Genomic DNA, 26404 nt, shown 5'->3' with positions numbered 1-26404 from the left:
TTTTTACAGAAAATTTCAAGAAAAAATTGTAAAAATTTTTTTACAACAAAACAAAATTTCATTTTATTTCCTACTAGCTGACCCGGGTCCGCTCCTATAAGGAACACACACATTGTGGGGCTGCCCCACCCTAAAACCTACCAAACATATATTTAGACCAATCACGACAATATGGGACTCAAATGAAAGGTATTTAGGATAAGAAAACGTATCTGATATCCAATTGTCGGACCAAGTGCTAGGGGGACCACCCAAACCCCCCAAAACACCCCTAAATCGGACATATTTACCGACCACGGCAATATGGGACTCAAATGAATTCGTAGACCAAGAAAGATCATATGGGATTTATACAAAGGCACTTATATTGACAAACTGTTAGTCAAGCGATATACTATTTTCGTAGCATGGTATTTAACTAAAAGCTCTTTAATTGTCGAAAATAAATATTCCAAGGAATATTTTGTCCGGGTCAGCTATTGTAGTTTTTATATATAAGAATATTGAATTCATTTATTTATTTTAAATTATCAAAATTTCCAAACATTTAAATGCCTTGTCCATGGCTTTTGAAGGTTAGTACCACTTATTGACGTCATATTTCTCCTTTGGGGAGCACAAGTTGGGGAAGTTCTTGTTTGTGCCAGTGGTGCAGCCGGCAGCAGCTTAGCAGCTTGAGGGCATGAGGCATATATGGGGTGGTCTATCATGTTGGTCGTTGCATAGTTGCATGCAACTAAGTAGGCCTTGTACTGCTCTCCAGGTAAAGAATAAGTAGAAGCAGCGCAACCCACACGAACATTGCGGTCAGCCATCATAACCGTAAAATGTCCAATAGCACTACAAATCGAGGCTCATGAAAATTAATCAGACTTTCAATTTTAACTTTCGTATGCCCTACTTACGGTCCAATGTAGTTCTTTGGATACTTGTTGATATATTTCATTTTGCTGTCCTTAACTTCTTCGTACCACATATCGTACCTTGACAGCGCCATTGAAGCCCATCCAGGCTAAATTTTGGCCGGAGTATTTGTATTTATTGGTGTTGCGGCACTTATCGTGTTCCATTTCGCACTGACGGACATTTAGGGCAGCAATTTTAGCCAATTCATCGTCCCATTTCATGGTGGTCATGGCAGGCAGGTTCGTGGTTTTCGTCACCACCGCCAGCAACCAAATTACGTTTGTTGTTGTGGGCTTTAATGATTGCCCTCCTTAGATTGTCATCAATGTTGACCACAGTAGCATCAGATGGGCAAGATGCTGAGAATTGCTATAAAAAATTTGGGGTAATGCTAAGGATTTGCCTGTCAAAATTAGAATAAAAGCTCATCCTACAGCACTATGGCGTCAGGCAATATGGGTTAACCAGCTCTGCAAATATCGGCAGAGCAATAGTCGGTGTTTTGGCCAGAGACTACAATGGTCATTAGCGACACAGAGAACAACAACACATAAAGTCGTTGCATTTTTGGTTTTCAAATTAGTTTAGACCTGTTGCTATTAAACGGAACAACTGTTGATAGTTGTTCTCTTGGAGGGGGTTTTATATTCCGCTTTCGATAAGAATGTTTCTAAGTTCTATGCAATTGTTGTTCAAATATTATTGTAAGTATATAGAAAAAGGCTATTTCAATATTTGCCGGCTGTCATTGTTCGATCCTATTACGATTCATAACTTCTTCATTTGCAACTGAATGGTTTGTAAACGATTAAAGTAATGTCATTTTTCGATTGAAACGAGAAACATCTGTTTTTGTATGCGCTTCAGTAGAATATGCATAAGAATACACTTGAACGCAATAAGAGCTTCATGAACTATATTCTACCATTTGTATACCCATCACCATAGGATGGGGGAGGATCCTATCATTCCCATATATACTTATTTAGACTTTGAAACACTTCGAAATATTGATCTGCGACCTTATAAAGCATACGAAGTCTAACCAAAAAATAACCGTTATTTTCAAATTTCGAGAGTCACGTACGATTAATTTTCGCTTTTTTATACCCTCCACCATAAGATGGGGGGTATACTAATTTCGTCATTCTGTTTGTAACTACTCGAAATATTCGTCTGAGACCCCATAAAGTATATATATTCTTGATCGTCGTGACATTTTATGTCGATCTAGCCATGTCCGTCCGTCTGTCCGCCCGTCCGTCCGTCTGTCTGTCGAAAGCACGCTAACTTCCGAAGGAGTAAAGCTAGCCGCTTGAAACTTTGCACAAATACTTCTTATTAGTGTAGGTCGGTTGGTATTGTAAATGGGCCATATCGGTCCATGTTTTGATATAGCTGCCATATAAACCGAACTTGGGTCTTGACTTCTCTTATCCGATTGGAATGAAATTTTGCACGACATGTTTTGCTATGATATCCGACAACTGTGCCAAGTATGGTTTAAATCGGTCCATAACCTGATATAGCTGCCATATAAACCGATCTTGGGTCTTGACTTCTTGAGCCTCTAGAGGCTCATTTGAATGAATTTTTGCACGAAGTATTTCGTTATGATATCCAACAACTGTGCCAAGTATGGTTGAAATCGGTACATAACCTGATATAGCTGTCATATAAACAGATCTGGGGATTTGACTTCTTGAGCTTCTAGAGGGCGCAATTCCTATCCGATTTGGCTGAAATTTTGCATGACGTATTTTATTTTTACTTTCAACAACTGTGTCAAATAAGGTTCAAATCGGTTCATAACCTGATATAGCTGCCATATAAACCGATCTGGGTTCTTGACCCCTAGAGGTCGCAATTATTATCCGATATGCCTGAAATTTTGTACGACGGATCCACTCATGACCATCAACAAACGTGTTTATTATGGTCTGAATCGGTCTATAGCCCGATACAGATCCCATATAAATCGTTCTCTTTATTTTACTTCGTGAGCCCCAATGGGCGCAATTCTTATACGAATTGGCTGAAATTTTACACAGGTCTCCAACATATAATTTAATTGTGGTCCGAACCGGACCATATCTTGATATCGTTTTAATAGCAGAGCAACTCTTTTCTTATATCTTTTTTTGCCTAAGAAGAGATGCCGGGAAAAGAACTCGACAAATGCGATCCATGGTGGAGGGTATATAAGATTCGGCCCGGCCGAACTTAGCACTCTTTTACATGTTTCTGTTATGCTGCTACACATATCTGTTACATATGTTGGTAATATCAGACATTTTTTATTGTCAGTTTGTTTTTGCCAGATAAAAAAGTTAGTCGTGTTTTGGTGCGCTCTTCGATTTGTTACTATTTGAAAAAATGGATTAACAAAACTGTTTTAAGTTTTGTGTAACCAAAAAGCGTTTTAGAGGTATTTCAAGGATTGGAAAAAACGGAAAAAATTTGCAAATATATCTGAGGAGGATTATTTTGAAGGGACCAAGATAGTAATTGATGAATAAGAAATAGTTTTTGAAATTAATTTAAAAACTTTGTTGGGTCTCATTATCATTACTTCGATGAGTTACAAACGGAAGGGCGATGTTAGTATTATTTGTATCACTGGTTTAAACGGCTCACGCACGTTTCGCGTTTTGTTCCACTGTCAAACAACCTTAGTTTGGTCTATTATTTAACCATGAATCGACTTACAGACGATCAACGCTTGGAAATTTAATTTTATTATCAAAAAATGCGCTTCTTCCATTTTATGGTCAGTCTAATCTACCCACTCAATGGGTACGTAAATAAGCTGAATTACCGATTTTGGAGTGAAGATCAGCCAGAAGCTTTGCAAGAGCTACCAATGCATCCAGAAAATGTCAAAGTTTGGTACGGATTGGACCGCAGCTATTCCCTGCACAGAATGGTGAGCGCTTCCGTGAGATGATATCCAACTTTTTTTTTGCCCAAAATATAAAAGCTGGACGTGGATGACGTGTGATTTCAATAAGACGGTGCCACATGCCACACAGCATGCGTAACAATGGACTTATTGAGAGGCAAGTTCGGTGCACATTTTTTGTGGGGCTATGTTAAGGCTCCAGTCTATATAGCCAAGCCCGCTTTAATTGGCGCATTGGAAGACAACATTGAAACATTTATTTGTGAGATACCGACCGATTTGTTGGAAAAGTATGCCAAAATTGGACTAAACGGATGGAGCATTTGAGGCGCAATCGCGGTCAACATTTGCATGAAATAAGCATTACATTATATGGAACGTACTATCGATTCAAATAAAGAATTCATGAACTTTTCTGAATTTAATGCGATTTTTTAACTCTCCTATAGCTTTTAAAAATGAAGCCTTTGTGTATTGATGAATAAATAAACAATTTTTGAATAACTTTAAAAAATCACAGTTGTGACATTTGGTCAAAAAGTTAGAGCTAAATTCAAACTAGGCCGATTAGATCTTCAGAAAACCTTCCAAAAAATTCTGCTCACAAATATATTTTGTCCTGTTCGGATATATTCATTTGGGGTAGGGCGACCCGCCTGGGAATACACTCCAAATTTTTATATGCCTTTCGTACTCTAATTCCTACAACCTTTCATTTGACATCCATATTGCCTCAATTGGTGACTTTTGGAGGTGGGGCGACCCCCCGATACCTGGGTTCAAATTTTTATATCAGGTTCGTACTCTAATCTTAAATACTTTACACACGTCTGTTTTTGTGGTTCTGGGTAAGTCGTCCCCCACGATTATATACCCCAAAATTTGATACCAATTTTTTGTTTTTGGATTACCATAAAGAGACACACACAATTTATTTTAAATCGATGCATCCAACTCCGAGATCTAGCGACTCGTCTTAAATTTCTGAACGTCCATGTCGGTGGGAAAGACATTAGCCGGAAGTCAATTGCACATACGAATGGTTAGGGCGTACATCCGTCTGTCTGTCGAAAGCACACTATCTTTCGAAAGAGAAAAGCTAGGCGCTTGAAATTTTGCACAAATACTTCTATTAGTGTGGGTCGGTTACGATTGTAAATGGGTCTTGACTTCTTAAACCTCTAGAGGGCGCAATTCTTATGCGATTTGGCTACAATTTTGCACGTGGTATTTTGGTATCACTTTCAACTGTGCAAAGTATGGTTCAAATCGGTTCATAACCTGATATAGACGCCATATAAACCGATATCCCGATTAGATTTCTTGAGCTTCTAGAAGGCGCAATTCTTATTCGATTGGACTGAAATTTTGCACGTGGTGTTTTGGTATGACTTCCAACAACTGTGCCAAGTATGGTCAGTTCATAACCTGATATAGCTGCCATATTAACCGATCTCCCAATTTGACTTTCTGAGCCACTGGAGGGCGCAATTTTTACTCGACTTGCCTGAAATTTTGGAGGTGTTACTTTACTATAACTACAACAGTCATGGCAAGTACGGTCCATAACTTGATGTAGCTCATATATATATTGAAAAAGTCATTCAAAGAACTTGACAAATGCAAATCATGGTTGAGGGTATATAAGTTTGGCTCAGCCGAAGTTAGCACGCTTTTACTTGTTTTTTTATAATAGAAGATTAAATTTTATTGAAATTTTCAAATACACTTTATTTCTATAGATTAAATTTCAAGAAAATTATACTAATAGAACTCGAATTAACATATTTCTGCTACAGAGTTAGATCTTTAGAGAAAATTTTGTTAAATATTTATCAAATAAAACTTCGGACTTCCTGTAACCTTCCCCCTGGCTATGTCGATGCCCTTCCTATGGTGGGCGGAGTAATAAACACACAAAAAATATTGCTTCTTAGAAAAAACTAGAGGTAAGTTCATCTGGACCGAACCCTGGGGACCCCACACAATGGATACTTTTAAAAATTGACTCAAATAAGCGTAGTTCAAGGCATAGTTGTGTTGTACGAAGGCATAACGTACCAAATTTCTGCCAAACCAGACCAAAAATGTTACTTCCAGGGGTTGTGGAAGGCCAATCGATGGATCAGTCTGGCATCTGGCATATGGCATCTATATTCAGCAAAATCGCTGAATCGCGATATGATCCGATGTGGATTACTCGGCACTGAAGTCGAAGTGTTTAATACAACTCAAGGTATTTAATATCATCGAAATCGGACAATAAATACGTTTTTTTACGAACTCAATACATTAGGTTAGATTGAAAAGAGGGAGCGGATATTAATCCGCCCCATGCCAGCACGCATGGGTGATCGCCTGTATCTCCACCTACAGGACAATATTATGCTCAGGCAATCGAAACCCCAAATTTTGATCCATCTGTGTAGTATGATCTTTCAGATGATAATACCGGGGTTCCGTGAATCCAAGTGTTGTCTCAAGTATCCGATTGGAAACCCCTTCCTTTCCTTCGAGGTTTCCTATCGCTGCTTCGGTTACAAAGGGTGATTTTTTAAAAGCTATAGAAAAGTTAAAAAAAAAAAAAAAATTCAGAAAAATGCATGAAATCTTTGAATCGATAGTACGGTCCATATAATTCAATGTTTGAAGATTATTTCATGCAACTGTTGACCGTGACTGCGACTCAAATTGTCCATCCGCTTAGTCCAATTTTGGCATACTTTTTCCAACATTTCGCTCGGTATCTCACGAATAAATACTTCAATGTTGTAAATAAAGCGGTAGCGCTTACCATTCACAGTTACAATCGGATTCGCATCATCTTTGAATAAGTACGGTCATACGGTCGATGCCACCAGTCCATAAACCGCACAAAATAAAATGTGACTTTTCTGGATGAATTGGTAGCTTTTGCAATGCTTCTGGCTGATTTTCACTCCAAAATCGACAATTCTGGTTATTTACGCACCCATTGAGCCACAAATGAGCTTCGTCGCTGAACACAAATTGAACATGATGAACTATCTTAACAGAGTACTCATTTTGATAATAAAATTCTATAATTTGCAAGCGTTGTTCGTTTGTAAAACTCTTCATGGTTAAATTATAGACCAAATTGGAGTTGTTTGACAGCGAAACAAAACGCGAAACGTGCGTGAGCTGTTTAAAAAAGTGTTGACAAAAAACAATAGCTAAAAAACAACCCTATTATAACTTCATCTGCGTAGCAGACGGGTTCAAATCCCTCCTCAGTCAGCAGCTTTAATAGGTTATTTATGGTGGCTACCCTTAGGAGTTGCGATAAAATACCCCCTGTTTCGATCACTGTGCCACTTTCTCCCTTATATCGATGTCATGGGATCCACAAATGATCCACCTACTTCATAGCATATGGTTTATCCAGTCTCTAAGGAGCTGCTCCACCCGGTAATGGTTTAAGGATTGGATCAGTGTGCCGGTCCGCACATTGTTAAAAGCCCTTTCTGCACAACCTCGTGCAGGGCAGTTTTCACCGACCTTCTGTTAATCGTCCCCTCTCATGCTGCTTGTATTAAAGCAGTTCGCTGTTCTTCATCATGCGTTCCATGGTTTTGAGTAGAATCGATGTAAGGCTTATTAACCTTTAGGCCTTTGGTGTCGCATAACTTGCCTTGCCGGGCATGGGTATTAATACCACCCTTGCCTCCGGCCAGGCTTTCGGAGTATATGCAAGTGCTAGAAAATACAGGCCAGGCGGGGCGCCAGATAATCCGCCTCCTATTGTAGAATGGTTTAGATCTCGTCAAGGCTTCATTTACCATCAATTCTGTAATGATAAGCCTTCGATCAATCTCATTATTGCCGGATTCCGGTGTCTCCGTAAGCTCCGTCGTATTGTGTGGAAAATGCGTTTTTATCAAAAGCCTCAACATGTCCTCCGTAGTCTCTGCACTCACTCTCATGTCGTCTACTAATGTTTCAGTTTGGACATGTGTTTTTGAGAGAAACGTTTTCATCTTGGTGGCATTATCAAGGCTGTGTAGTCGAGCAATTTTTAGTCGATTCCGACTTAGGGAAGATTGCTCGACCTCGACTCCGACTCCAAGCAATTATTTTTTTTCAATAAAAAAAAATTAAAAAAAAAAATTTAAGAAAATATTTTTATTTCCTAAGCCAATAAGCTTTTATAACAAAACAAAATGTTTTTCTTAATATTTTATGACCATTTAGAGAAATAAAGTGGATTTCAATGACTTCGACACAAAACCGCACCTACTTTTAAAAGTAGTAGACCATCGCCATTAATTTATTATTTAATATAGATTTAAAATAGTCAAATGCAGCAAGATTTAAAAAAGTTTCCAGAAATCTCACTCCTAAGAATTTTGAGAATATTTTTTGTTTGATTTTGAGCTATAAATTTAAAACACCGACATTCGACAAGGCAATTTTCGGCCAAACCATGATCTTTAATGACGTGATTTTTTTTTAACTATTTTCGTTCTTCCACTTCTCGCCAATACAAATTTAATAAAATTACCTCTTTCCTAACTTGAGCTAGAATTTTAGAAAAAAAAAATGCGCAATGACTACCAATTTTCGCCGTAAAGCCTAAAGTCTAAATTATTTCGAAATCCGACGGACTCTATTCTTTGCCAGAACACAAACAAAAGTCAAACACACATCAAAGACAACATCATTGAAACAGACTGGATTTGTGAGTCTTTAATTCTCACATATCAATGAGTGCTATTCGATTCAAGTTTAAGCTCAATGATAAAGGACCTCTTTTATATAGCCGTGTCCTAACGGCTTTCCGTAGTGTGACACCTCTTTGGGGAGAAGTTTTTTACATGGCATATGATCTCAAAAAATATCGCCAACATTGGAATGGTATAAACACCGCTGAAATTTTTTCTGATATTCTCGCCAGGATGCGAACCTAGATGCTCAGCGTAATAGACGGTGGCCTTCAGAATATTAGAACTTACACACCACTTCTCTGAAATTTTAAAAAGTGAGCATGGTTCAGATTGGAATGTAATTGAATTTAGCTGCTATTTACACTCATCACCCAAAATAGGTTTTGTAACGTTAGGTTTAACTGGCAGTCTGCCATCAGACTCACTTAGACGTTTTCGTCCATTGTGATATAGGAACAGGAGAAGGAAGATGCCTTCTAGTTCCTACCATCAAGATCGCTTTAACAAGCCCAACAATTTACGAATGTTAACATGCAGAACCAAAAAAACCCAGACAAGTTCTCAAAGAAATGAGAACCTAAAGTGAAACTCTTTCTGACTGCCAGTGCGGAACACACGCACACCAGTTTGTCTACAGTATCTTCTTCCTCAACGTCCTCATAGCTTCTGCAGCAGGTGTTACTTGCAACCCTCACTCTGTCAACATGTCTTCCGATCAGACAGTGATCTGTCATAGAAGACACAATGACTGATACGTCCTTCCTAGCCAGCGACAGCAGAGCGGAAGACTTCTTCAAGTCTAGATTAGGTCACATAATGTTGGAGTGTTCACAACCTTACCTTTCGCTAGAGGCATACCCACATATTCCAGTTCCCTTGAAATATGTAAGGTAGTTCCTAGTTGCGCAAGCTCGTCTGCTCTACAATTCCCAAGGTGGCAGTGCCACTGTAGGTAACTTGTATCTTTTGTTGGAAAGGGCTACTTCTGTCTTACATGGACTTACGCCTAAACCACTTTCGGAAGCAGACTTCGCTGTCGCTGTCTTCCTTAAGTATTAAGTTCGTGTTTCACAGTGAAAATTAATATTTTTCAAAAATACTATTTGAACTTAATAGATTTTGAAGCAAAAAGACTTTCTGATTTCAACAGGGCATTCCCACTATTTATGATGAAATTTTGATATAAGTATCAGCGATATTTTTTGTTATCAGCGATATTTTTGCTTTTGATATTCTGTTTTTCAAAACAGTAATCGTGAGAAACGTGGGTATTTCACTGCGAATAACGAAATTCATACTCACCTTTTTGTAAACATGCACTTTGACTCGTGGAATTTCATTAATGATTTTTGTACGTAACACATAAGGAAATCATTTTTCGCAAACTCTTTTCATTAAAAAAAGATTTTCTTGAAATAAAATAAAGTAAATTTTAAAATGTTTTAAATATTATTTCACTGTGCTCAAATCTACGCTCAAAGCAACAAAACTTACAAATTTCTACTAGACTTCTCGTCCGTATCAATTGCCTTAAATAGTGTATTGTGAATTATGGAATTTAAAAAAAAAAAAAAACGAAATGATTTTATTTGAAATAATTATTTTATTCGAAATGTAACTTAATCTGGGTGATCATTTCGTTGCTGATGTAGTTCAAATAGTTTATAATTAAATTTAACTAATTTTTTTCAAGTTGTTTTGCCTGTTAAGGCGAATGTCGTTTAATTTCCCAATTTTTCGGTTTCTCTTTCGAGACGAGCTCAACGATCGGCGCTTTGTGCAGTGGAAAAGGAAAGCCAGAGATCACAATACACATCAACCACTATGGCACGCGTTTCGTCATTTGGTAGGAATAACTCATAGGCAATATTAGGTGTGGAGGCTTCAAGGACCGTACATTGGTAGGTCGTACTTATACCGAACTAGCTGACCGAGCCCGCTCTGATGCACCTTCTTTTACTTTATATGGAACAAAATTTTCCTTGGAATATTTATTTTCGACAATTAAAGAGCTTTTAGTGAAATACCATGGTACGAAAATAGTATATCGTCTGACTAACAGTTTGTCAATATAAGTGCATTTGTCTGAATCCCATATGATCTTTATTGGCCTACGAATTTAAGTTTGGATGTAAGGTGTACTCTATTCTTAAAATACTTTATTTCAGCCCGATGTTCTCATGTGTCTGATTTAGGGGTGCTTTCGGGAGTGAAGTGGTCCCCCAGGCACTTGGCCCTGAAAAATATCAACATTGTGCTCTTCTTTCAAATACCATTGATTTACACCTCATATTGCCATTGGTTTAGGGGAGTTTACACAATGAGGCGTCCCCCAAGCACTTGGCCCCAAAATAGGTTATCAAATTCGTTTTCTAATCTCAAATACCTTTTATTTGAGGCACATATTGGCAATGGTCGAAAAATGTTTACCGTCTGGGAGGTGTTTTGGGAAAGGGGTAATGCCTAAAATACATGGTCCTGCATTTGGATATGAGATTCGTATTCTACTGCCAAATATCTTTATTTGAGCCCCATATTGCGATGGTCAGTAAAAAATAGCTGTTTGTGGAGTATTTTTGAAAAGGGGTAGACCCTCAGAAAATTTTTCCCGAAAGTGGGTACCAATTCTTGCTCTACACCACAATACCTTTCATTTAAGCTCCATATTGATATGGTCGGTAAATATGGCTGATTTAGGGGTGTTTTGGGGATTGGGGAGGTCTCCCAAACACTAAGCCCGGAAGATATATCTATTCTCATATAACTATACATCATTAATTTGAACCCCATATTGCAATTGGCCTCAAAATTGGATATCAAAATCGTTTTCTAATGTCATTTAAACTCCTTATTGCAAAAGTCAGCAAATGTGTCCGGTTTGGGGTATTGGTCCTAAAAACTATAAATAATTAGTTCCACTCTCTTTAAGACCCAAATTGTCTTGGTGAGCGAATACGTCCTATTTGGGGGTTGTTATGGTGGTGGGACGTTCCCTAGACAGTTGGTTCCTTATGTTGATTTGAGCCCCAAATTGCCACGATCGTAAATATGTCCCCTTTGGGGGATGTTTTTGATGAAAGGCGGCCCAAACACTTGGTCTCATATTTGGATATCAGATTCGAATTCCACATTCAAATATCTCTTATTTAAGCCCCATATTCCCATGGTCAGTAAATAAGTCCAGTTTGGGGGGTGTTTTGGGGAAGGGGTGGACCCCCAGAAACGTGGTCCCACGTTTGGATATCAGATTCGTATTCTACTCGCAAATACCTTTCATTTGAGTCCCATATTGCCATGGTCGGTAAATATGTCCAATTTAGGGGTGTTTTGGGGCTTGGGGTGGTCCCCCTAGCACTTGGTCCGACAGTTGGATATCAGATACGTTTTCTTATCCTAAATAGCTTTCATTTGAGTCCCATATTGTCGTGATTGGTCTAAATATATGTTTGGTAGGTTTTAGGGTGGGGCAGCCCCCCTAGGTACTCCATCGGAAACTTGGATACCAAATTTTTATTTTTAGAGTACTATATGAGATCACACAAAATTTCGCTTAAATCGCACCACCCATTATGCACCATCTGTGAAAATTTCAAAAAAATTGGTTCAGCCGTTTCTGAGTCTATAAGGAACACACAAACATACAAACAAACACAAATTGATTTTTATATATAAGATATACAGCGAAAAAATGTCTATCGTGCTTACATAGCACGATACTTCATAGGCCATATTAGGTGTGGAGGCTTCAAGGACCGTACATTGGTAGGTCGTACTTATACCGAATATACAGCGAAAAAGTGTCTTCTATGTAAGCACGATACTAACTCAAGTCTGACACCTTTTACACTTGCTGTTTTTTTTTCTATACGACTACTTAGCTAGCATGGCATACACATGTCATTTGTGTACAAGAACCAAGAATTTCATCACAATGTTGTCCTTTAAAAAAAATAATTTTAGGGCGGCCGTGGCCTTCGCAAAATATTGTCTTTATAGAATTTTATAAATATAAAATGTTGTCATTTTGAAAAATTTTACTGAAATTTTTAATGTAGAATAAATTTAGTTTACATTTTTATAGCCTCTACCATAGGATGGGGTATACTAATTTCATCATTCTGTATGTAACTACTCGAAATATTCGTCTGAGACCCCATAAAGAATATATATTCTTGATCCTCGTGACATTTTATGTCGATCTAGCCATGTCCGTCCGTCCGTCTGTCTGTCGAAAGCTCGCTAACTTTCGAAGGAGTACAGCTAGCCGCTTGAAATTTTGCACAAATACTTCTTATTAGTGTAGGTCGGTTTGGGATTGCAAATGGGCCATATGGGTCCATGTTTGGATATAGATGCCATATAAACCGATCTTGGATCTTGACTTCTTGATATGACTTTCAACAACTGTGCTAAATTAGGTTCAAATAGGTCAATAACCTGATATAGCTGTCATATAAACCGATCTGGGATCTTGACTTCTTGAGCCACTAGAGTTCGCAGTTATTATCCGGTTTGTCTGAAATTTTGTACGACGGATTCTCTCATGACCATCAACATACGTGTTTATTATGGTCTGAATCGGTCTATAGCCTCATACAGCTCCCATATAAATCGATATATATCTATTATTGCACCCCAAAGGGTGCAATTCTTATTCGAATTGGCTGACATTTTACACAGGTCTCCAACATATAATTTAATTGTGGTCCGAAAAAAACGAATATGGTATTAACAATTGAGTCCATATAACGAGTGGCCACACCAACCCCAAAGCTCTCCCAAACAGACATATTAGACGTACATATCAATATGGGACTCAAATTAAAGGTATTCGGGAGTAGATTACGAAAATGAGATAAAAAATGAGGTCACAGTAATTGGAGGTCGATCCCGAAAAAGTCCCCCAAATGGGCATATTAGCCTATTATAGCTATGTGGGTTTCAAATTAAAGGTATTTGGGAGTAGATTACGAGTATGACATTAAAGTTTGTTTCCAAATATCCAGATAGCACTTTTCCTCCTAAAAGCGCTTCAATCGATTAATATTAAGACAATGGGGGCCCAAGTGATAGATATTTTTGGGTGCAGTGCTATTGGGTTGCCCAAAAAGTAATTGCGGGATTTTTAAAAGAAAGTAAATGCATTTTTAATAAAACTTAGAATGAACTTTAATCAAATATAATTTTTTTACACTTTTTTTCTAAAGCAAGCTAAAAGTAACAGCTGATAATTGACAGAAGAAAGAATACAATTACAGAGTCACAAGCTGTGAAAAAATTTGTCAACGCCGACTATATGAAAAATCCGCAATTACTTTTTGGGCAACCTAATATATTCTAATTTGTGCTCAAGTGATAGAAGATGTGTTGCGCACAACTTTCCTACAGACGCCCCTACCAAATTGCTTTATAGACAATATGGGATTAAAAATATTATATGAGGATGTAGCCTGCAAATCTGATATCTTTATTCTGGTAATATATCTACGGGACCACCTCACCCCAAAAGAGTTGATCAATCACAGAGACCCAACGGGATACTGTGAGATTTTATTAATTTAGGTACAGTGGAAAATTTACCCCGCCTTGCTCCAAAAATTATGACAATTGTTCGGTGTCATATGCGAAGATGCTACCACCATAACAGATGCTACCAGCATAACACATATCAGTTTTTCCGATTCAAATTTTAGTTCATCGATTAGGCACCTTTCTTTCCCAGACGACGTGACGCTGGGTAATACTTTTTTTTTGTTCAAAACTATAACATGGTCATTCCCACACTGTTGGCCTGTATGGATGACCATCACAAAAATTTTCCAATATCCTCGCCAGATTTCGAACCCAGGCGTTCAGGAGTACAGGTGGTCATTCACATTTGTCCACATCTGCGTAAAGGTATATAGACTGGCAAATTTGTTCTTAAGACCGGAAAATCGTTTAATATTCCAATTTGATTTAATTAAAAAAGAATGATGAATATTTAATAGGTAGGCACATAGTCATTTAGAGACAACTACCACATGATGATCAATGTTAAAGGCGTTAAGCCACTCCGAGCGAGTAGCAATAACATTTACTTTAGCGCCCTATATTGGGTGTACAATCTGAATGGAAACTTCAACACGAACAAAGAGAGAGCAGAGTGTTGATAACAACCTATCGGTCCTCTGAATAAAGAAAAACAAGTAAAAATGCGGTAAGTTCCGCCGGGCCGTAGATATACACCACCTTGTGTATATATGTAAACCCCCTTTCATCAAAATCCGGTGAAAAAAGCATATCTTATGTCCCATAGCAGTTATATCGAAATATGATCCGATTTGGACCAAATACTAATAAGCACAAATCACTGTCCAATTGCGTATAACAAAATATTGGTGTTTTTAGTAGCTATATCTAAAAATAAACTGATCTGAACCATATACAACATGGATGTCGAAAAGCCTAACATAAGTCAATGTGTCAAATTTCAGTTAAATCGGATTATAATGCGCCTTTTTTGGGTCCAAGACTTTAAATCGAGATATCGGTCTATATGACAGCAATATGCAAATCTTGATCGATCTAGACCAAATTGTAGAAATACGTGGGCGGGCTTAACTTAACTCTCTGTCCCAAATTTCCGCAACATCGGAAAATAAATGCGTCTTTTATGGGCCCAAAACATTAAATCGAGAGATCGGTCTATATGGGAGCTATGTCCAAATCTGAACCGGTCTATGCCATAATGCAGAATAATCTTGTGGCTTTTACGGGCCTAATACCCTAAATCGGTGGATCGGTCTCTATGGCAACTATATCCAAATCTGAACCGATCTGGGCCAAATTGACGAAGGATGTCGGTGGATCTAACACAACTCACTGTCCCAAATTTTAGCAAAATCGGATAATAAATGTGGCTTTTATTGGCCTAAGACCCTAAATCGGCGGATCAGTCTATATGGGGGCTATATCAAGATATAGTCCGATATAGCCCATCTTCGAACTTAATCTTAATCTTATGGACAAAAAAAGATTCTGTGCAAAGTTTCAGCTCAATATCTCTATTTTTAAAGACTGTAGCGTGATTTCAACAGACAGACGGACAGACGGACGGACATGTCCAGATCGTCTTAGATTTTTACGCTGATCAAGAATATATATACTTTATAGGGTCGGAAATGGATATTTCGATGTCTTGCAAACAGAATGACAAAATGAATATACCCCTATCCTTCGGTGGTGGGTATAATAAAATATAGGATGTTAGTGGTTGTTTGCGGTTTTTATACCCTCCACCATAAGATGGGGGGTATACTAATTTCGTCATTCTGATTGTAACTACTCGAAATATTCGTCTGAGACCCCATAAAGTATATATATTCTTGATCGTCGTGAAATTTTATGTCGATCTAGCCATGTCCGTCCGTCTGTCTGTCGAAAGCACGCTAACTTCCGAAGGAGTAAAGCTAGCCGCTTGAAATTTTGCACAAATACTTTTTATTAGTGTAGGTCGGTTGGTATTGTAAATGGGCCATATCGGTCCATGTTTTGATATAGCTGCCATATAAACCGATCTTGGGTCTTGACTTCTTGAGCCTCTAGAGTGCGCAATTCTTATCCGATTGGAATGATTTTGCACGACGTGTTTTGTTATGATATCCAACAAATGTGCTAAGTATGGTTCAAATCGGTCCATAACCTGATATAGCTGCCATATAAACCGATCTGGGGTCTTGACTTCTAGGGCCTCTAGAGTGCGCAATTCTTATCCGATTGGAATGAAATTTTGCACGACGTATTTTGTTACGATATCCAACAACTGTGCCAAGTATGGTTCAAACCTGTCCATAACCTTATATAGCTGTCATATAAACCGATCTTGGGTTTGGACTTCTTGAGCCTCTATAGGGCGCAATTCTTATCCAATTTGAATGCACGACGTGTTTTGTTATTATATCCAACAAATGTGCCAAGTATGGTTCAAATCGGTTCATAACCTGATATAGCTGTCATATAAACAGATCTGGGGACTTGACTTCTTGAGCTTCTAGAGGGCGCATTCCTATCGCAAGACGTTTTTTATTGTTACTTTCAACAACTATGTCAAATAAAGTACAAGTCGGTTCATAACCTGATATAGCTGCCATATAAACCGATCTGGGACCTTGACTTCTTGATTCTCTAGAGGTCGCAATTATTATCCGATTTGCCTGAAATTTTGTACGACGGATTCTTTCATGACCATCAACATACATGTTTATTATGGTCTGAATCGGTCCATAGCCTGATACAGTTCGCATATAAATCGATCTCTCTATTTTACTTTTTGAGCCCACAAAGAGCGCAATTCTTATTCGAATTGGCTGACATTTTACACAGGTCTCCAACATATAACATATAATTTAACCGGACCATATCTTGACATCGCTCTAATAGCAGAGCAAATCTTTTCCTATATCCTTTTTTTTTGCCTAAGAAGAGATGCCGGGAAAAAAACTCGACAAATGCGATCCATGGTGAAGGGTATATAAGATTCGGCCCGGCAGAACTTATCACGCTTTTACTTGTTTATTTTTAACTTTCCTACCTGAGACGAACCTTAACAATAACTCTTTAAAGTAATTTAAGAGCCTGTCTTTGTCATAGATAAAAAAGAAACATATAAGACAAGCAAGTCGCATTAAGTTCGGCCGTGCCGAACTTTTGAACTCACCACCATGAATACATTTATTATAACACTACTATATCAATACGAGTACTAATATCCAAATATAGTCCGATCGTAACCATATTTGGTTCAGTTGCCGAGAAGCTCTATGCAAGAAACAGTTCGAAATTTCAACAAAATCGGGTAATAAGTGCGCTGTTCATGGAACAGGCTTTTGTTGATTCTCTAAAAATGTAACCTAAAATAAATCTATGAGCGTCAATGGTATTTTATGATTTGGGATAGCAAACATTGATGCATCGAGCAGATACAGATTGTCAGGGTAATTAAAATTGAGTTGTGATAAGGATGTAAAAACTGTGTGAATGGAATTTTCCACTCATTTGAAGACCATGATAATGCTATCTTATGTTTGTTTAGGATCGTGGCTTAGGCTGGTTGGTCTGCGGTTGTAGAATATTTGGTTATGTTTCGTGGCGTATTTCGATTGGTCAGTTTAGGTTTAAGATTGAAAGAGAAAGAGCTAGTTTAAGTTATATAGTTGTCTTTTTTTAATTAGGATAAGAATTATTGTAGTTTATAAATTTTCAATAAATGATCAGTACGAATTTAATACTCAACATCAATAGTTCGGTAACTATTATTGGTCCTTCGATAATAAAAGAATCAGTAACGGATTAAAGTCGGGAGAATTCGGGAGAGTTTGAAAAGAAAAAGTTTAGTGTTGTGTACGTGTTGATAAAAAAAAAAAACACACACACAATGGCTAATATGGAGAAATTCGTGGAAGCGCAGAAGAATTTAGCCGAAAGTATGGTGAAAATAAAAAATAAGTTGAGTGAAGAACGGCTGACCAGAGCAGGGTTCGATCAATTGGAGAGAAATTATCATGATTCAGTCAAGAAATTGAAGAGTAATCATGAAGTGATGATGACAATAGAGCCCAAGAGCGATGATTACTTCGTAAAGGATTTTTACGGATTAATGATGAATGGGCTGGTGAAGGAGGTTGAGGAGATAATAAGGAGTCGGGAGGTAACGGTTCAGGAGAAAAGCAACAATGGCAGTGGCGCAGAAGGAAGTAATCTGGGACTGCAGTTGGAGAGGAAAGAAGAGTTTGGGAGCAGGGAGGAAGCAGCAGTTGGAAAAGCGGCAATGCTACAGGAGAAGCCGTCAATAAGGAAATATTTTTTCCAAAAAATCGAAAGAATAGAGAAGAGATTGGAAAGTGGTGATGTCGATGAGAGAGATATCGAAGATAGTTTGCGGCAGTTGAATGGATTTTATGACAAGTTGCTGGCAACGAATGAAATAGACGAGGAAGTCTTTGAACAATACGAGGAGATGACGGAAAGACTTAGTATTCGACGGAAAGTCGTTGGAGAGCAAAAAATGGAGAAAGCAGAGGGAAAAGAAATCCGCAGCAACATCAGGTTAAGCGAAGTGAGGATACCCGAGTTCAGCGGCAAAATTGAGGACTGGGAGTCATTCCATGACTTATTTAAAAATTTGGTGCATAATTCGCCTCATTTTTCCGAAGTAGAGAAATTATACAGGCTGAAGGCAGCCATTAAAGGAGACGCAGCTCAACTAATTCAGCATTTAAAAATAACCGACTCCAATTATGAAGCTGCCTTTGAATTATTGAAGAAAAGGTACGAGAATAGGAGATTGATGTTCACGAATTTGTGTGATAAGATTCTGGACCAACCAGTAATGAATAGCGATTCAGCGGCAAGTATAAGACGCATGCTTGACACTACCAAAAACTGTGTAATGGCGTTGAGGGGCATGAATGTGTCTACAAAGGATGCTGAACCATTTATTGCCAGAATAATTGTGAGAAAGTTTGATAAGGATGGGTTGCGGCTATATGAGCAACAAGTAAGGAAGCCGAGAGAAATTCAAACTTTGGATGATGTCTTAGAATTTTTGCAACAACAATACCTTGCGTTGGAAGCGGCGGGAGAGCAGGAAGTGAACGTGAAGAGAATTTATGGAAACAAAAATAATATGTCAACCAAATTTTGCTACTTTTGTGAGAAAAGTGGGCACGGGGTGATAGAATGCAGGAAGATGTTGGCAATGACACCAGCAGAGAGAAAGCCTGCGGTAGCTGCGAAAAAAATTTGTTTCGTTTGTCTTTTACACAGGACAGACAGAAAATGCAATAGTGTTGTGCGCTGCAACAAATGTGGAGGTAATCACCATCATTATCTTCACAATGGTGACCAAAGAAGCGTTAATCAGCAAGTTAATCCCACATCATCTATGGTAATTGAGAGAAAACAACAACAAGTTTTATTGGCAACAGCATTGGTAAAAGTACGGGCAGCGACGGGAGAATTTGAGTTGCTACGGGCAATGATAGATCAAGGGTCACAGATAACATCAATTTCGGAAGAAGCTTCGCAGATTTTGGGATTGCCAAGGATAAAAGAAAAAACGGAAATACACGGCTTGGGTGGTACTTTGGTTGGTGTGTCGAAGTACAAAGTGGACTTAGTTATAAAGCCAAGATTTCTTAGCAAACATGTATTCAATTCACAGGCGATGGTACTACCTACGATAATGAGCCAGCAGCCAGGTAAATCCTTCGACATAGATATGAAGCAATGGCGAAACTGTATGTTGGCTGATCCATTCTTCAATAAATCCGATCGTATTGATCTAATAATCGGTGGAGACATTTACGCCGACATAATGGAAAAAGGGCAGAAGAGAGTAAGCGGTCCGTTCTCACAACAAACGAAACTTGGTTGGATAGTATCTGGAGCTCTATCCAATGGAATAAGCAAAGTGGAAAAAGTGCAGGTGGCTGCGACGAACCTTGAACGTTTTTGGGAAGTAGAGGAAGTGGAAGCAGAAGATCAGTGTACAAATGATGACCAGTGGTGCATGCAGAATTTTGAAAAATCGACCGTTATTCGAGATGATGGTCGATTGATGGTGTCATTACCTTTTAAGGCTGATATGGAACTAGGCGAATCCAAACCGCAAGCAATGGCCAGGTTTTTGAATGGTGAAAAGAAGTTGGAGAAATATCCATCACTAAAAGCTGAATATATAACCTTCATGCGAGAGTATCGGGAACTGGGTCATATGGTGCAAGTACCGATGGAGATGAAAGGAAAATATTACTTACCGCATCAAGCCGAACAACGAAAGTGCGAGTGGTGTTTGATGCATCAGCGAAAACATCGAATCAAAGAAGTTTGAATGACATAATGCACACTGGACCTAAACTTCAACGCGATATATTTGATATAATGTTGAAATGGCGTTTATGGAAGTATGTATTGACAGGAGACGTGGAAAAGATGTATCGGCAGATTGTAGTGAGGCCAGAAGATCAAGAATATCAATACATACTTTGGAGAGAGAACAGAGCGGAACCAATAAAGCAATATCGTTTAACAACAGTAACATATGGCACATCAGCGGCGCCGTTTCTGGCAGTAAGGTCACTATTCATGATAGGTGATTACTGCAAAGAGGAGATGGTGAAAAATATTATAAAAGAAGATTTTTATATGGATGACCTCATGACTGGAGCTGATACTGTAAAGGGAAGTCAACATATTCTGCAATCAGTGGCACAGCAGCTGCAGAAGTTTAATTTTCATTTGAGAAAATTGATTTCAAATGACCCTAAAATTACGGAAATTGTAGAAAATCGAGGACGCAATGAAGTTATATCGATTAAAGACGACTAGTCCATAAAAACCTTGGGTGTTGGGTGGGATCCCAATATGGACCACTTTCGATTCAACGTCAGCTTTAGTCATCCTTCACAAATGACAAAGAGAAAAGTACTGTCATTGGTAGCTAGAATTTTCGACCCATTGGGATGGTTATCACCAATAACGGTGGTAGCAAAATTGATCGTTCAGAAGCTGTGGCTGTTAAATACAGATTGGGATGAGACGATACCCGAGGAAATTTTGACGCAATGGCTAGAATTCGCAAATCATTTGGATTCTCTTCATAAAATAAAAATCCCTAGATGGCTGGGTACATCGAAAACTACAAAGTTCGAGCTTCATGGCTTTTCAGACGCGTCCGAGAAAGCATATTCCGCAGTAATATTCATTAAATGTGAAATGAGGGTGACTTTACTAACTGCCAAAAGTAAGGTCAACCCAATCAAAAATAAAAAGACGCTGCCAAAATTGGAGCTGTGTGGTGCACATCTGTTGGCGAGATTGTTGAATAGGGCAGAGAAAATCATAGGAAGAGAGACGAACGTGTTTGCATGGACTGATTCAACAATCACACTGGGGTGGATCCAAAATAATCGTAGCAAGGACAAATTCATTAAGAATAAGGTGCAGGATATAAATGTGCTTGTACCAACAGCAACATGGAGATATGTTGGCACAAAGGAAAATCCAGCAGATATTGCATCAAGAGGTATTCAACCACATCGGCTAATGGACTATAAGCTATGGTGGAATGGTCCTGAATGGTTGCGGGAGCCTTCAAGTCATTGGCCTGAACTACCACAGAGGACTGCAGTGATAGCATCGACGATGGTAACAACAGAAGTAAATTTTTTGGATGATATAATGACGAGATACTCCAGGTTTTCTAAAATGCGGCGTGTAGTGGCATACGTCATTCGATTTATTGAGAGGACAAGGAATAAAATCAAAATTTCTGGTGGTTTAGCTGTCCATGAACTTATAGAAGCTGAAGAACATATACTATCACGTCATCAGCAAGTTATGTTTTCTAAAGAAATTATATCTTTAAAAAGAGGATCTTTAATTGATCGAGGCAGCCGTATAGTGGGACTACATCCTTTCTTAGACAGAAGAGGCATACTTCGAGTTGGTGGTCGACTGCAAAATGCAAATATGTCCTTCAATCAAAAACATCCAATTGTATTGAATAAATCGAATCTGACAGCCGCAATAGTGCGATCGTTTCATCTGGCAACTTTACATGGAGGAAACAGATTGACTGAAACATCCACAAAACGCAAATATTGGATTATTGGCTTGAAAGCAGCGATAAAAAAGTGTATACGATCGTGTCCAAGATGTATACGGTACAAACAAGAGACAGCGAAGCAGATAATGGGTAACTTGCCAGATTCGAGGGTTACAGCGATGCAACCTTTCTTATATACAGGAGTGGACTACGCTGGACCTATATGGATGAAGTGCTCCAGAAACAGAGGACAAAAGTGTTTTAAAGGATACATTGCTATATTTGTCTGCATGTCAACAAAAGCAATTCATCTGGAAGCTGTGAGCGATTTGTCCACATCAGCATTTTTGGCAGCCTTGAAACGGTTCTTTTCCAGAACAGGAAAGAGTGCTAAAATGTACAGCGACAATGGGACAAATTTTGTTGGAGCGAAAAATAGACTTGATGCGGACTACAAAGCTGTTATTCAAAGAAATCGAGACGTGATGCCAGTGCTGGCGGAGGAAGGTGTGGAGTGGCATTTTATCCCCCCGGCAGCCCCTCATCAAGGAGGGATTTGGGAGTCTGGCGTGAAATCTGTGAAGCATCATCTGAGACGTGTTATTGGCGAGACCAGATTAAGTTACGAGGAAATGGCCACATTGCTGTGCCAAATCGAAGCGGTTTTAAACTCAAGGCCATTGGTGTATATGGATAATGAAGAAGTGGAATCTCTTGATTTTTTGTCACCGAGTCATTTTCTGATTGGGAGGCAGACGACGGATGTACCGGAGTATGTCAACGAAGTGGTAGGATCTCTCAACAAGTGGAAGCTGATACAGAAGATGAGAAGAGATTTCTGGAATCGATGGAAAGAGGAATATCTTTCAACGTTGCAGCAGCGAAGAAGGTGGAACCGGCCAGAGGTGAATTTGGCGAATGGAGATGTAGTCATCATTAAAAACGAATTGACACATCCAGCGAAATGGCCTATGGGACGAATCATTGAGACTCATCCGGGCAAGGATGGGAGAGTTCGAGTTGTGTCATTGAAGTTGCAAGATTGCATATTAAAACGCCCTGTCTAGAAACTCTGTCCATTAATAAGAGCTTCGGATGAAGAGGTGGAAGAAGTGTCGCCACAAACAACAAAAGCAGGATTGAGGAATACGCAGTCGGCAAACAAGCATGTTTTTAGTGTATTAGTAATGCTGCTACTTGCTGCCACAAGTCAGATTGGAGCAGTGGCTACAACTGGAGGTTCAATCTCTGAGATAAGCAATTCTACTGCAATTTACCTGGATCACTTGGGAACTGTGGATGTAGTAGCGTCTTCATGGAATCTGCTAATCTATTTCAAGCTTGATCCGTTCTTTGAGGTAATTACCAAATCCGAACGATTGCTGGTGGATATGAGAAATACATGTGGAAAATTGATGACCTTTGAAGACCACTGTGGTCATGTACTGGACGAGATGGAGCAGATAGTGAAGGAGATGATATACACTAATCGATATTTGTTTCATGATGATGTGGCTAGATCCAAGAGAGCACCCTTAGAGTTTATTGGCTCGCTACAGCACATCCTCTTTGGCACGATGGATGCTGATGACAGGAAAGTTGTAGAAGAAAACATGAGGAAACTATTGGGAAATCAGCATGACCTGAAATACCTTGTGCAAAAACAGACGTCTATTCTGGAATCGTCAGTGAATGTCATTCGCAAAACGACGGAAGAAGTAAACAGCAACTTCAAAAGTATAACAGAACGGGTGAACAACATGACGGAAGCGATGAAGGAGGTATATTTGGTGTACCGCGAGTCCATCAAATTTTTCATGGTGACGAAAGAATTGCACATAATCATAAGTGAGAACCAGAGGGTCCAAGCGAAGATAATCGAATTGCTGATAGATATAAATCATGGTAAATTAAATCCCTCATTGCTCACGCCAATTCAGCTCCAGAATGAAATACACCAGATGCTGGAGAATATACCTGAAAGCCTTAAACTGCCGGGAAAGAAGCATAATCAGCTAAGCACCATATATAAGCTAATGAAGGCGAAAGCGTTTATAATAGACAATCAATTGGTGATATCTGCAGAAATACCATTATTCAACGATCATGTCTCCCAAATACACATTGTAATACCTGTGCCTGTTGTATATAATGGCATGAAACAGATAGTCGTTGCAAGAGAGCAGTTCATTTTATATAATTTTAATATGGATGCCTATCATTTGATGTCCGAGTTGGAGTTAAGCAGTTGTCAGAAAATGTCTGAGGAAGAATACGTTTGTGATGGTGGATGGCCCTGGATAGATGCGAATGATAATTCTTGCGAAATTTCATCAGTGAAACCTCTTGCGCGTCATCAGTGCCAATTTGCGCCTACGAGTATTGAAATTTTCTGGGTGCAATTACATCAACGAAACCATTGGTTGTTCAAGATGTTCAACGAGACAACCGCTCACGTGCAGTGTAAACCAGACGCTCAGAGGCTGCTGAAGATGCCATTGCAGGGTATCATGAAGGTGGAGCCCGGATGTGTTCTTCGAATGAAGGGTGGAGTGATACATGCTCCAATTCAATTCACATCAGAAAATAATATGGAGATGAAGTTGAGCTTGTATACCGATGTGGAGAGTATGACCAGATGGAATATGAGCGCATTGGGGCCAATGACCATTGACCACGGAAAAGAGATTGAGCTTTTGAAGAACCAGATCAAGGAACTAAAAAAGGAGAAGTTGCTTATAAGAGGACTAAACTTTCATCATGTCAGCGGTCATTTATCACTATGTATAATATTGACTATTTTGATTATATGTAGTACTATTTACTTATATTTGAAATGTAAATGTAAGCGCAAGCAAAATATCGTTAAGATAGATTTCACTCCTCATCAGCCAACAGAAATGGTATAATATTTAGTTTTTAGGCCCCGGGAAAATGTTCATGGAACAGGCTTTTGTTGATTCTCTAAAAATTTAACCTAAAATAAATCTATGAGCGTCAATGGTATTTTATGATTTGGGATAGCAAACATTGATGCATCGAGCAGATACAGATTGTCAGAGTAATTAAAATTGAGTTGTGATAAGGAAGTAAAAACTGTGTGAATGGAATTTTCCACTCATTTGAAGACCATGATAATGCTATCTAATGTTTGTTTAGGATCGTGGCTTAGGCTGGTTGGTCTGCGGTTGTAGAATATTTGGTTATGTTTCGTGGCGTATTTCGATTGGTCAGTTTAGGTTTAAGATTGAAAGAGAAAGAGCTAGTTTAAGTTATATAGTTGTCTTTTTTTTAATTAGGATAAGAATTATTGTAGTTTATAAATTTTCAATAAATGATCAGTACGAATTTAATACTCAACATCAATAGTTCGGTAACTAGCGCTGTTCATGTGATTAAGCCCTAATTCGGATTCGACCGCATTTGGATGTCGGGAGCCTTAAAGCAGCTCACTGTTTCAAATTTCAGCATAACCGGAGCATAAATGAGCCTTTTATGGTTGTTGGCTGAAGATCGGTCTCTATGGCAGCTGTTTCTAAATATAGCCCGATCTGGACCATATTCGAGACAGATGTTAATACAACTCACTGTTCCAAATTTCACTGTTCCTAGTTTTCAGAAACGACGTTTTATGTGCTCTCTTTTAGTAATCTAAAAATAAAAATTTGGTATCTAAATTTCGGACGGCGTACCTAGTGGGGCCGCCCAAATGTATTTAGGATAAGATAACGTATCTAATATAAAATTGTCGGACCAAGTGTTAGGGGGACCATCCCAACCCCAAAACACCCGTAAAACGGACATATTTACCGACCATGGCAATATGGGACTCAAATGAAAGATATTTGCGAGTAGAATACGAATCTGATATTCAAATATGTGATCAAGTTTCCCCAAAACACCCCCAAAACGGAACTTTTACTGACCTTGGCAATATAGGGCTTAAATAAAATGTATTTAAGTGTAGAATACGAATCTGATATCCAAATGTGGGGCCATTTGGATATCCAAATGTGAGGCCCCTCCCAAAACCCCAAAGAGAACAAAATTACGACCTTAGCAATATCAATTGCTGACTTTTGCAATAAGGGATTGAAATGAAAGTTATTTGAGATTAAAAAACGAATTTGATATCCAATTTTGAGGCCAACGATGCTGATATATTTTTAGGTCTAAGTGTTTGGGGGACCAAATCACTCCCTAAAACACTCCTAAATTGGAGTCATTTACGCACCACGTCAATGTGGGGCTCAAATGAAAGATATTGGGGAGAAGAGTACGATATTGATACCCACTTTCGGGCCAAATTTTCTGGACGCATAA

General features: G+C 38.7%; 1 protein-coding gene and 1 pseudogene across 1 annotated transcript; one reads left to right on the top strand and one right to left on the bottom strand.

Moving 5' to 3' along the window:
- Window positions 1-479: 479 nt before the first annotated feature.
- Window positions 480-1489, bottom strand: LOC106091546 (antigen 5 like allergen Cul n 1-like; annotated as a pseudogene).
- Window positions 1490-17908: 16419 nt separating this feature from the next.
- On the top strand, window positions 17909-20365 carry LOC131996936 (uncharacterized). The gene has a single exon (XM_059367139.1). The coding sequence runs from the start codon at window positions 17909-17911 to the stop codon at window positions 20363-20365; it is 2457 nt and encodes an 818-aa protein (XP_059223122.1).
- The last annotated feature ends 6039 nt before the right edge of the window (window positions 20366-26404 follow it).

This window comes from Stomoxys calcitrans, chromosome 4, assembly GCF_963082655.1.
Source record: "Stomoxys calcitrans chromosome 4, idStoCalc2.1, whole genome shotgun sequence".
In the NCBI taxonomy this organism is placed as follows: Eukaryota; Metazoa; Arthropoda; class Insecta; order Diptera; family Muscidae; genus Stomoxys; species Stomoxys calcitrans.
Note: the sequence above shows the minus strand (reverse complement) of the source record. Positions and strands in the feature narration are given on the sequence as shown.

What these genes read in the sequence shown, in the direction of transcription:
- LOC131996936 (XM_059367139.1), top strand. Translation starts at nt 17,909, where the DNA reads ATGGCTAATATGGAGAAATTCGTGGAAGCGCAGAAGAATTTAGCCGAA.